Genomic DNA, 13,467 nt, shown 5'->3' on the forward strand with positions numbered 1-13,467 from the left:
ACTCTCTTGAAGACGGAAGGGACGTAGCCAGCGGTCAAGGATGAGTTGATGAGCGAGATGTGGTAAGGGAGAAGGTCTCCGGAAATGGTCTGGAGAAGAGAGGAGGGGATAGGGTCAAGCGGGCAGGTTGTTGGGCGGCCGGCCGTCACAAGTCGCAAGATTTCATCTGGAGAGAGAGGGGAGAAAGAGGTCAAAGCATAGGGTAGGGCATTGTGAGCAGGACCAACGGTGTCGTTTGACTTAACAAACGAGGATCGGATGTCGTCAACCTTCTTTTCAAAATGGTTGACGAAGTCATCCACAGAGAGGGAGGAGGGGGGGGGAGGATTCAGGAGGGAGGAGAAGGTGGCAAAGAGCTTCCTAGGGTTAGAGGCAGATGCTTGGAATTTAGAGTGGTAGAAAGTGGCTTTAGCAGCAGAAACAGAGGAAGAAAATGTAGAGAGGAGGGAGTGAAAAGATGCCAGGTCCGAAGGGAGGCTAGTTTTCCTCAATTTCCGCTCGGCTGCCCGGAGCCCTGTTCTGTGAGCTCGCAATGAGTCATCAAGCCATGGAGCAGGAGGGGAGGACCGAGCCAGCCGGGAGGATAGCGGACATAGAGAGTCAAAGGATGCAGAAAGGGAGGAGAGGAGCGTTGAGGAGGCAGAATCAGAAGATTGGTTGGAGAAGGATTGAGCAGAGGGAAGAGATGATAGGATGGAAGAGGAGAGAGTAGCAGGAGAGAGAGAGCGAAGGTTGCGACGGTGCAATACCATCTGAGTAGGGGCAGAGTGAGTAGTGTTGGAGGAGAGTGAGAGGGAAAAGGATGCAAGGTAGTGGTCGGAGACTTGGAGGGGAGTTGCAGTGAGATTAGTAGAAGAACAGCATCTAGTAAAGATGAGGTCAAGCGTATTGCCTGCCTTGTGAGTAGGGGGGGACGGTGAGAGGGTGAGGTCAAAAGAGGAGAGGAGTGGAAAGAAGGAGGCAGAGAGAAATGAGTCAAAGGTAGGCGTAGGGAGGTTAAAGTCACCCAGAACTATGAGGGTTGAGCCATCCTCAGGAAAGGAACTTATCAAGGCGTCAAGCTCATTGATTAACTCTCCAAGGGAACCTGGAGGGCGATAAATGATAAGGATGTTAAGCTTGAATGGGCTAGTGACTGTGACAGCATGGAATTCAAAGGAGGAGATAGACAGATGGGTCAGGGGAGAAAGAGAGAATGTCCACTTGGGAGAGATGAGGATTCCAGTGCCACCACCCCGCTGACCAGATGCTCTCGGGGTATGCGAGAACACATGGTCAGACGAGGAGAGTGCAGTAGGAGTAGCAGTGTTTTCTGTGGTAATCCATGTTTCCGTCAGCGCGAAGAAGTCGAGGGACTGGAGGGTAGCATAGGCTGAGATGAACTCTGCCTTGTTGGCCACAGACCGGCAGTTCCAGAGGCTGCCGGAGACCTGGGACTCCACGTAGGTCGTGCGCGCTGGGACCACCAGGTTAGAGTGGCAGCGGCCACGCGGTGTGAAGCGTTTGTATGGCCTGTGCAGAGAGGAGAGAACAGGGATAGACAGACACATAGTTGACAGGCTACAGGAGAGGCTACGCTAATGCAAAGGAGATTGGCATGAAAATTAACTAAACAACTGGGGAAGTGAGAGAGCAGGGCCTCCCTCACTAACCTTTCACTGAAACACTCAAATATAACTTTTCCAACTTCCACTTTAGAAATTATAATTGATGTAAACTACAGTGGTTCAATGTTTCCAGGAATAGGCTCAAACTTAGTTTATTCAGCTAGATAACTTGGTACAGTCATATCAAACTTCTATTCATTATAATGCCTTTATTGCTTTTGTGCTGATTTTCAATATTTATCAAGCACACTTGGTGCTTATGATGATGTTTGGGCTACTGTTTTCATTGTTTGACCTCACATTTTGCTTACTGTGCATGCATCTTTGTTACCGTGTTCCAACACATATGGTTTCTGTTTCATAGTTGCAACAAAGGCACTCCACAAATACAATTTATTGAACAGTTGGTTTTTTTACATAACAAAATGTGTATTCTAATGTTAAGTAACACCTTCATGAACACAACCCAATTATTATTTGGTTGTGTTTATGAATGTTTTTAGAGTGTTGCAGTCAGAATGACTGCTCCTTAGCTTGGGGGGGTCCCTCGAGGCCCAGCGGTTCTAGTGTTAAACAATAAAAACGAATTTAACAACATTTCTGAAAATGAAATGAAACTCTTCTTGTGTCTCGTAGTTCGTACGACTGTCTCCTGGACGACCCGTTCAAACACGACTGGCCCCAGCTGCCGGAGCTGCCAGGGATCAACTACTCCATGGATGAACAGTGTCGCTTCGACTTCGGAGTCGGATACAAAATCTGCACATCAGTAAGTTTGGTCGCGGACATCGTCTAGTCTAGTAGAGAGACAGAGAGAGAGAGACCCTATAGACCTGTCTGATACTTCAAACTCCCTTCCGCTCAGATATCCCTTTGAAGAGCAGAGAAATAAACCCTCTGTGTTGGAGGGAAATACACATGACCAAAAGTATGTGGACACCTGCTTGTCGAACATCACATTCCAAAATCATGGGCATTAATTTGGAGTTGCTGCTATAACAGCCTCCACTCTTCTGGGAAGGCTTTCCACTAGATGTTGGAACATTGCTGTGTGGACTTGCTTCCATTCAGCCACAAGAGCATTAGTGAGGTTGGGCACTGATGTTGGGTGATTAGGCCTGGCTCGCAGACGGCGTTCCAATTCATCCCAAAGGTGTTCGATGGGGTTGAGGTCAGGGCTCTGTGCAGGCCAGCCAAGTTCTTTCATACCGACCTTGACAAACCATTTCTGTATGGACCTCGCTTTGTGCATGGGGGCATTGTCATGGTGAAACAGGAAAGGGCCTTCCCCAAACTGTTGCCACAAAGTTGGAAGAACAGAATTGTCTACAATGTCATTGTATGCAGTATTTCCCTTCACTGGAACTAAGGGGCCTAGCCCGAACCATGACTAAACAGCCCCAGACCATTATTCCTCCACCAAACTTTACAGTTGGCACTATGCATTGGGGCAGGTAGCATTATCCTGGCATCCGTTAAACCCAGATTAATCCGTCGGACTGCCAGATGGTGAAGCGTGATTCATCACTCCAGAGATCGCGTTTCCACTTCTCCAGAGTCTAACGGCGGTGAGCTTCACACCACTCCAGCTGATGCTTGGCATTGTGCATGGTGATCTTAGGCTTGTGTGCGGCTGCTTGACAATGGAAACCCATTTCATAAAGCTCCCGATGAACAGTTCTTGTGCTGACGTTGCTTCCAGAGGTAGTTTGGAAATCGGTAGTGTGTTGCAACTGAGGACAGACGATTTTTACTCACTAAGTGCTTCGGCACTCGGCAGTTCTGTTCTGTGAGCTTGTGTGGTCTACCACTTTGCGGCTGAGCCGTTGTTGCACCTAGACTTTTCCACTTCAGCACTTACAGTTGACCGGGGCAGCTCTAGCAGGACAGAAATTTGACAAACTGACTTGTTGGAAAGGTGGCATCCTATGACGGTGCCACGTTAAAAGTCACTGAGCTCTTCTGTAAGGCCATTCTATTGCCAATGTTTGTCTATGGAGATTGCATGGCTGTGTGCTCAGTTTTATACACCTGTAAATAATGAATGTGGCTGAAATGGCCGAATCCACTAATTTGAAGGGGTGTCCACATACTCCTGTATACATAGTCTATATAGTGTACAGTATATAGTGTATATATGATGTATAAAGGGGTATCCACATACTGCTGTATAAATAGTGTATGTGTATATATATACTGTATATATAAATATTGCATAGTGTGTATATATAATGTGTGTATACTGTATATGCATACAATCAGGGATAAAGTGGCTGAGCAGCAGGATAAATAAATAGTAGCAGCAATGTATGGTGTGTGTGAGGAGAGAGTCATGTGAACAGAGGCACTGCAGATTGTGCTGATGACTGGTCTGTCCGAAACACGCATGAACAAAGAAATCTATATTCGGAGAGCCTGTTTCTATCCTGCCCTTGGCTTTGATGCAGGGCATGTGATGTCCATAGCCACTTCGTTGCAAAACTCCCTGATCTTCTCAAAAAGATACGTTTGTCTAGCTGTGTCCAGTCCAGGTGGTGCCTGTACAGGCAGACCATCTATAGGAGGAAGGGTGTCTAGCTGTGTCCAGTCCAGGTGGTGCCTGTACAGGCAGACCATCTATAGGAGGAAGGGTGTCTAGCTGTGTCCAGTCCAGGTGGTGCCTGTACAGGCAGACCATCTATAGGAGGAAGGGTGTCTAGCTGTGTCCAGTCCAGGTGGTGCCTGTACAGGCAGACCATCTATGGGAGGAAGGGTGTCTAGCTGTGTCCAGTCCAGGTGGTGCCTGTACAGGCAGACCATCTATAGGAGGAAGGGTGTCTAGCTGTGTCCAGTCCAGGTGGTGCTTGTACAGGCAGACCATCTATAGGAGGAAGGGTGTCTAGCTGTGTCCAGTCCAGGTGGTGCTTGTACAGGCAGACCATCTATAGGAGGAAGGGTGTCTAGCTGTGTCCAGTCCAGGTGGTGCTTGTACAGGCAGACCATCTATGGGAGGAAGGATGTCAGTGTTGTGCAGCAGCTGAAACCTGGTCCGGACTGAACAACACCAGGCTCCAGAGTATCCGAAGCTGTAAAACAGGAAATAACAAAAAAATAATAAGACAATACAACCTTGCACAACATCAATTCACCTCCCAAGTTTAGATAAGAAGAATAACCTCATACAATGCAATGAGAATTATATTCAAAATTATACTCCACCTGAAGTGCTGGTACTTTTGAACTGTGGCAATGTCCTGAAATATGGAGTCAGGTGTTGTTGCCAGCCATAGCTTTCCACCAGCACCGTACCATCCTCCAGTCCAACCAGCTGTGGGATGTTGACCCCTGTCACAGTGCTGTCCTTCACAACACCAGCAATCTCAGACAAAGTGTTCACTCTGGTCTTTCTGAAGCGCTGCTTGATGAGGCCGAAGCACCAGTCGGGGGCAAACTTGGTGTGGCCTGTGATCAGGAAGTGAAGGTCCAGACTGTGGTGGAGCTTGTGCATGGTCCGCCAGGCACAATACGAGAGCACAAACTTGTTCTTGTTTTGGCCACTGCAGATATCACAATTCAGGTCCACACGTGTTTCCCCTATTCCGTAGTTGGTGAAGAAATGGTGCATGTAGTTGATGACTGTGCTGCTGCCTTTGTTGGATGACATGCCTTCATCAATCAAGTAGTTGACTTGTTGTGGTATTCCTTCACAGCAGACACCAAACAAGCCACACTTGCGAGGAGTTAAAAAGTAGATGGGACCTGGCTGCATAGGGTCAGAAGAATAGTAGATGGGACCTGGCTGCATAGGGTCAGGAGAATAGTAGATGGGACCTGGCTGCATAGGGTCAGGAGAATAGTAGATGGGACCTGGCTGCATAGGGTCAGGAGAATAGTGCATCTGCAAATAACAAAAGAACACTAGGATAAGTTAATGAAAATAAAATGTCACGTAAAATGTAATATAATTTTTTATGCATCATTACAAATGTGCATAGCAGCAGCACTGCATACAGAAACATAATCTTGGAAACTGTAAGTTAAAATGATAACACACAGCCCACCTACACGTACCTCTGGAAAATACAGAAATAATGTGAGATCAATAAAAGTACTGCCAATCAGGTTTGAGGTCAATTAAATAATCAAAATGTGTTGTTTATGCTTTACATACCAAGTATTGTCATCGATTCCTTGTAGAGACGCCACACTGCTGCTTTTGTCACATGGGATGGCAGCAGCTTTCCACCAAAGTGTTTGTATCCTGGGTGGCGTCCTGGTAATACTATTGCATTATCCTCTGCGTAGTTGTTGATGCAGCGAGTGGTGAACTTCAAGTACTCCTGCTTCAGGTATTTATTTTATTTTATTTAACCTTTTATTTAACTAGGCACACAGGTTTAACCTCTGCTTATTTGGGCCAGCTTTCTTTTTGATGGGAGGCATTAGACCATTCTCCTTGTTTTGACTGGTTGAGGAGAGTCAGGTGTGTTCTACTTATGCTGAAAGACAAATTCCAGATTCAAATATTTTGGTATTATTATACAATGGATAGCCACAATCACCGTCAGACACACCTGGCTAACTTGATGGGTCACGTAATCATCTGGCGAAGAGGAGTCTTTTGTTTAGACATGCTAGCTAAACAATAAACCATAATCCCAATCCATAGAGTACTAGCAATACAAACCGATTGTCATAGCTAGCTAAAGTTAACCAAATAGGTTCAATGTTAGCTAGTTAGCTAGCTAACATTAGGCTATAACTAGCAATGCGAAATGGCAGTCAGAGATAACATTACTACACACAGACCATGAACGTAATGTTAGCTAGCCATTTAACGTCAGCTAGCTCGCTAGCTAACAGTAAGCTTTAACTTGAAATGAAAACAACTTTCTGACAAAATTAGAAACGTATATCTGAAACTGTAGCTAGACTCTTACCCATATACATGGATGAACGCTTCACGGGCAGACTGCAACCCCTTTCATTAAATAAGACGTCCTGTGTTGTTTCCGTTTTGTTTGTACAGCTTGTTTGGCCCGTTGTTGTGTCAAGTCACTCTGGGTCACACTGACCATGTGCAATGCCATAAGAATCATCTGAAGCTTTAGCTCCCACCCAAACTCTGACCATTTTACTCGCCCTAGTAGAGCTGGTTAGGCTTTTTTCATGTTATCCAGAGCGGTGGTGGCTGTACCTGTGCTCCTGGCAATTTAATTAATTAATAATTACGTTTTTTTACTGACGTTTACTGACACCGGCCATATTCAACCGGTGTTGAACGTTCGTCAATTCATCTCAGACGAGTGTGCCAGAAGTGCTCGAAGCACTTGTTGCAGTGACGTTCTATTGAAATTGATACTTGCATAGTTGAGTCTTTTGTTAAGTTTTTCTACGCGATATATATATATTTTAAAGCTGCCTTAGACAGGACTACGTACACAAACTGACCAGCTCAAATAGACAGAAGCTTGCTATATGGCAGACCAATCCAAACTCATCTCTCGGCATGTCCAGCCCACTCATTATCTCAGCCATTCATGGGTAGTGGGAAGGTTGCTGGCTTTTTCTGTGGTTTAACCAACTTGGCTCATAATTTAACTATGTTATTTGTATTTACAGATAGCATACAAGTTTGTTATTGAGGCAAATAAAAGTTCACATGTTTGAGAAGGCATTTCTGGCCAAAAAAAACGTTTTGATAAAAAAAGTTTACATTCAAACGGCTCTCCTGTGAAGTAGTGACCCGTGACATATGCCTAGTATGAACAACAGCAAATGACAACAGCAAATGACCTTGTGAAGATGCTGGAGGAAAAAGGTACAACAGTATCTATATACATTTACATTTACATTTAAGTCATTTAGCAGACGCTCTTATCCAGAGCGACTTACAAATTGGTGCATTCACCTATAATATCCAGTAGAACAACCACTTTACAATAGTGCATCTAAATCTTTTAAAGGGGGGGGGGGGTTAGAAGGATTACTTTATCCTATCCCAGGTATTCCTTAAAGAGGTGGGGTTTCAGGTGTCTCCGGAAGGTGGTGATTGACTCCGCTGTCCTGGCATCGTGAGGGAGCTTGTTCCACCATTGGGGTGCCAGAGCGGCGAACAGTTTTGACTGGGCTGAGCGGGAACTGTGCTTCCTCAGAGGTAGGGAGGCGAGCAGGCCAGAGGTGGATGAACGCAGTGCCCTTGTTTGGGTGTAGGGCCTGATCAGAGCCTGAAGGTACGGAGGTGCCGTTCCCCTCACAGCTCCGTAGGCAAGCACCATGGTCTTGTAGCGGATGCGAGCTTCAACTGGAAGCCAGTGGAGAGAGCGGAGGAGCGGGGTGACGTGAGAGAACTTGGGAAGGTTGAACACCAGACGGGCTGCGGCGTTCTGGATGAGTTGTAGGGGTTTGATGGCACAGGCAGGGAGCCCAGCCAACAGCGAGTTGCAGTAATCCAGACGGGAGATGACAAGTGCCTGGATTAGGACCTGCGCCGCTTCCTGTGTGAGGCAGGGTCGTACTCTGCGAATGTTGTAGAGCATGAACCTACAGGATCGGGTCACCGCCTTGATGTTAGTGGAGAACGACAGGGTGTTGTCCAGGATCACGCCAAGGTTCTTAGCACTCTGGGAGGAGGACACAAGGGAGTTGTCAACCGTGATGGCGAGATCATGGAACGGGCAGTCCTTCCCCGGGAGGAAGAGCAGCTCCGTCTTGCCGAGGTTCAGCTTGAGGTGGTGATCCGTCATCCACACTGATATGTCTGCCAGACATGCAGAGTAAAACAGTAAAACAAGTCATATATTGAAATAACCTGAAAGGCCGCTCAGCAAGGAAGAAGCCACTGCTCCAAACCACCATAAAAAAGCCAGACTACGGTTTGTACTGCACATGGGGACAAAGATCGCACTTTTTGGAAAAATAGAACTGTTTGCCCATAATGACCATCATTATGTTTGGAGGAAAAAGGGGGAGGCTTACAAGCCGAAGAACACCTTCCCAACCGTGAAGCACGGGGGTGGCAGCATCATATTGTGGGGGTGCTTTGCTGCAGGAGGGACTGGTGCACTTCACAAAATAGATGGCATCATGGGGAAGGTCAATTATGTGGATATATTGAAGCAACATCTCAAGACATCAGTCAGGAAGTTAAAGCTTGGTCGCAAATGGGTCTTCCAAATGGACAATGACCCCAAGCATACTTCCAAAGTTGTGGCAAAATGGCTTAAGGACAACAAGGTAAAGGTATTGGAGTGGCCATCACAAGGCCCTGACCTCAATCCCATAGAGAATTTGTGGGCAGAACTGAAAAAGCGTGTGCGTTCAAGGACAAACCTGACTCAGTTACACCAGTTCTGTCAGGAGGAATGGGCCAAAATTCACCCAACTTATTGTGGGAAGCTTGTGGAAGGCTACCCGAAATGTTTGACCCAAGTTAAACAATTTAAAGTCAATGCTACCAAATACTAATTGAGTGTATGTAAACTTCTGACCCACTGGAAATGTGATGTATGAAATAAAAGCTGAAATAAATCATTCTCTCTACTATTATTCTGACATTTCACATTCTTAAAATAAAGTGGTGATCCTAACTGACATAAGACAGAGAATTTTTACTAGGATTAAATGTCAGGAATTGTGAAAAACTGAGTTTAAATGTAGTTGGCTAAGGTGTATGTACACTTCCGACTTCAACTGTATACACACTGTATATACACTTCAACTTCAACTGACCCATTATTTCCTGTTTTGTTGATTTAAGGCAACGCTTTAATCAAAATGCAGCTTAAAATGTGTTTTTCATTCCTGAGTCCTGGTGAACAGTGTTTGTTTGTTTCTTAACGAGCTCCATAGTGTCTGGCGACCACACTCCAGAGGAATCAGATCTCAATCGTTATTGACTGAGTTCAACTGTTCATTTATTATTTTCTACAGAATTAGCCAGCTGAGGGCGTGCTGGTGAGCAGCAACATATGAAGACGCGTTTTCTCGGTGCTCCGATCCAGGGCGAACAATTTCTATTAATTCTTGACCATCACCTCCCCCACGGTGTTAATTTTGTAACATTTAATTTGGAATCGAACCCAATTTACTAATCTGTCTTTTTTTCTGAAAATGTTGGCCTTTTAATCGTAAAATGTCGAGACAACAACGGCCGCGGGCCACAAAGGAGCAGGACTCTGATGAAGCCTCGGGTTCACCTGACACAGACTCTGATCCCCCCGACCTCCATGTTTGACAGTGGGGATGGTGTTCTTGGGGTCATAGGCAGCATTCCTCCTCCTCCAAACACGACGAGTTGAGTTGATGCCAAAGAGCTCCATTTTGGTCTCATCTGACCACAACACTTTCACCCAGTTGTCCTCTGAATCATTCAGATGTTCATTGGCAAACTTCAGACGGACATGTATATGTGCTTTCTTGAGCAGGGGGACCTTGCGGGCGCTGCAGGATTTCAGTCCTTCACGGCGTAGTGTGTTACCAATTGTTTTCTTGGTGACTATGGTCCCAGCTGCCTTGAGATCATTGACAAGATCCTCCCGTGTAGTTCTGGGCTGATTCCTCACCGTTCTCATGATCATTGCAACTCCACAAGGTGAGATCTTGCATGGAGCCCCAGGCCGAGGGAGATTGACAGTTCTTTTGTGTTTCTTCCATTTGCGAATAATCACACCAACTGTTGTCACCTTCTCACCAAGCTGCTTGGCGATGGTCTTGTAGCCCATTCCAGCCTTGTGTAGGTCTACAATCTTGTCCCTGACATCCTTGGAGAGCTCTTTGGTCTTGGCCATGGTGGAGAGTTTGGAATCTGATTGATTGCTTCTGTGGACAGGTGTCTTTTATACAGGTAACAAGCTGAGATAAGGAGCACTCCCTTTAAGAGTGTGCTCCTAATCTCAGCTCATTACCTGTATAAAAGACACCTGGTAGCCAGAAATCTTGATGATTGAAAGGGGGTCAAATTCTTATTTCCCTCATTAAAATGCAAATCAATTTATAACATTTTTGACATGCGTTTTTCTGGATTTTTTATTTTTTTCCTGTCTCTCACTGTTCAAATACACCTACCATTAAAATTATAGACCGATCATTTCTTTGTCAGTGGGCAAACGTACAAAATCAGCAGGGGATCAAATACTTTTTTCCCTCACTGTAACTAGCCATTTTGGGCTCATACCGTGATCCTGCACTAGCCATGTTAACGCGAACAAGGACCAACTAGTGAATTCATATCTTGATTAGAAACGTTCCTCCACCCTGCTGCCAAAAAAATTACAATTATTCATCCAGTAACTTAACGTTCTGAACAATGATGATATGTATAGGGTGACATGTTCTCACAAGGACAATATAGTTTGAATAGTATTTTATTTACAGTACATGGCACAATTAGCTTTTACCAACTAGCTGTGGCTGTACAGCGACGGTGCTAGGTGGCGTGGTAAAAATTAGCCTAGTCGCTACCTAAGGCTAGGGCTGAGCTCCCTTTCCATGCCTTAATAGGATACCCTACTAACATACTGTGAGCATGTTTAATACATACAAGTTTATACTCCCAAAGGACCATGTGTATTATTCTTTACTATTTGAATGGTTGGTTTGCCCTGGTGCTTGGTGGTGGATGGGAGTGTTTCCCTGTTGTATAGCCGAGTGAACGCTGCAGGACGGGTATTAATTACTAAGCGTTTTCCAGTAAATTTTTGGTGTTCTGGCTTGTTAGGATGTTCAACAGAGGGTTATATTTATACAAATGTTGAATTTTACTGGGTTTGTTTTCCTATTTACTTATTTACCTAAATGTTTTTGTGTGTGTGTGTGTGTGTGTGTGTGTGTGTGTGTGTGTGTGTGTGTGTGTGTGTGTGTGTGTGTGTGTGTGTGTGTGTGTGTGTGTGTGTGTGTGTGTGTGTGTGTGTGTGTGTGTGTGTGTGTGTGTGTGTGTGTGTGTGTGTGTGTGTGTGTGTGTGCGTGTGCGTGTGTGTGCGTGTATGTATGTATGCCTCTGGGACCCCATTTTTTGAGGCATTCTCACATATGTGTAATACAGCTGATAGCCCCAACCCAGTCACTGCCATTTTTGGGGTTCTTCCCCTAGACCAGAATGCTACCACGCATCAGGCAAATATCTAACCTCTGGAGAAGGTTAGGTACACTGTGCATGGGTCCCGACAAAAGTTAGACTTAACCTGGTCCCCATTAATACAATACGTGGAGAGCCTGTCTTTTACTTAGTGTAACTTGTAGGGTTCGGTAAGCAGTCATGTCTGTTCTAGTTGCCATTTGTGCTGATAATAATTTTTATTGAACTTTTTTCCCCCATTGTTTTTGTTTCTATTACTGTTTGTTTCTGTTTTTCTTTCCAATTTAACTTACTTTTATAGATGCCTTGTTAGCTGGGTGGTTTGGAGGGAGGGAGTGGAGGGTTGGAGGAAGGGAGGGGATGGATGTGAGAATGAGGGGTTGGGGTTGTACTGTTTTTGTTGTTATATCTGAAAATCTATAAATAAAGTTAAAAAAAATATATAATAATTAGCCATCTGAAGAATATAGGAGATTAGAGAAGGCTACAGGAGGCAAAAAGAGAGAGACGAGGAAGTGAAATACTGATTATAAACGCCTGCAGTCGCCACTGATGCAGTGATGCAACATAAAGTGACTCTGAAGTTACTCTACAGAGAGGAGAGTTGGGGAGTTAGACTCGAGAGGGGAGTCATTCCTCTAGGGGAATTAGACTGACTCTAAAGAGAGGGGAGTCATTCCTCTAGGGGGGTAGACTGACTCTAAAGAGAGGGGAGTCATTCCTCTAGGGGAGTTACACTGACTCTAAAGAGAGGGGAGTCATTCCTCTAGGGGAGTTAGACTGACTCTAAAGAGAGGGGAGTCATTCCTCTAGGGGAGTTAAACTGACTCTAAAGAGAGGGGAGTCATTCCTCTAGGGGAGTTAAACTGACTCTAAAGAGAGGGGAGTCATTCCTCTAGGAAGTTAGACTGACTCTAAAGAGAGGGGAGTCATTCCTCTAGGGGGGTTAGACTGACTCTAAAGAGAGGGGAGTCATTCCTCTAGGGGGGTAGACTGACTCTAAAGAGAGGGGAGTCATTCCTCTAGGGGGTAGACTGACTCTAAAGAGAGGGGAGTCATTCCTCTAGGGGAGTTAAACTGACTCTAAAGAGAGGGGAGTCATTCCTCTAGGGGGTTAGACTGACTCTAAAGAGAGGGGAGTCATTCCTCTAGGGGGGTTAGACTGACTCTAAAGAGAGGGGAGTCATTCCTCTAGGGGGGTTAGACTGACTCTAAAGAGAGGGGCGTCATTCCTCTAGGGGGTTAGACTGACTCTAAAGAGAGAGGAGTCATTCCTCTAGGGGAGTTAGACTGACTCTAAAGAGAGGAGAGTCATTCCTCTAGGGGAGTTAAACTGACTCTAAAGAGAGGGGAGTCATTCCTCTAGGGGGGTTAGACTGACTCTAAAGAGAGGAGAGTCATTCCTCTAGGGGAGTTAGACTGACTCTAAAGAGAGGGGAGTCATTCCTCTCGTGGAGGAAAATATATAAATATAGGACAAAACACACATCATGGCAAGAGAGACAACACAACACTACATAAAGAGAGACCTAAGACAACAACATAGCAAGGCAGCAACAGATGACAACACAGCATGGTAGCAACACAACATGGTAGCAGCACAAAACATGGTACAAACATTATTGGGCACAGACAACAGCACAAAGGACAAGAAGGTCGAGACAACAATACATCACGCAAAGCAGCCACAACTGTCAGTAAGAGTGTCCATGATTGAGTCTTTGAATGAGGAGATTGAGATTAAACTGTCCAGTTTGAGTGTTTGTTGAGGAAGGAGGAGGACTGAAAAGTGGAGCGACCCAGGGA

At 45.4% G+C, this 13,467-nt stretch overlaps 1 protein-coding gene across 1 annotated transcript in view; it reads left to right on the top strand.

The window, feature by feature from the left end:
* adamts3 (ADAM metallopeptidase with thrombospondin type 1 motif, 3) overlaps positions 1 to 13,467 on the top strand; it is a 353,285-nt gene that overhangs the window by 262,537 nt on the left and 77,281 nt on the right. The window contains exon 11 of the mRNA XM_029763911.1: positions 2,244 to 2,376. Within this exon, the coding sequence (XP_029619771.1) occupies positions 2,244 to 2,376 (133 nt within the window). The remainder of the gene's footprint in view (positions 1 to 2,243; positions 2,377 to 13,467) is intronic.

The sequence above is a fragment of the Salmo trutta genome, chromosome 9 (assembly GCF_901001165.1).
Source record: "Salmo trutta chromosome 9, fSalTru1.1, whole genome shotgun sequence".
Lineage (NCBI taxonomy): Eukaryota > Metazoa > Chordata > Actinopteri > Salmoniformes > Salmonidae > Salmo > Salmo trutta.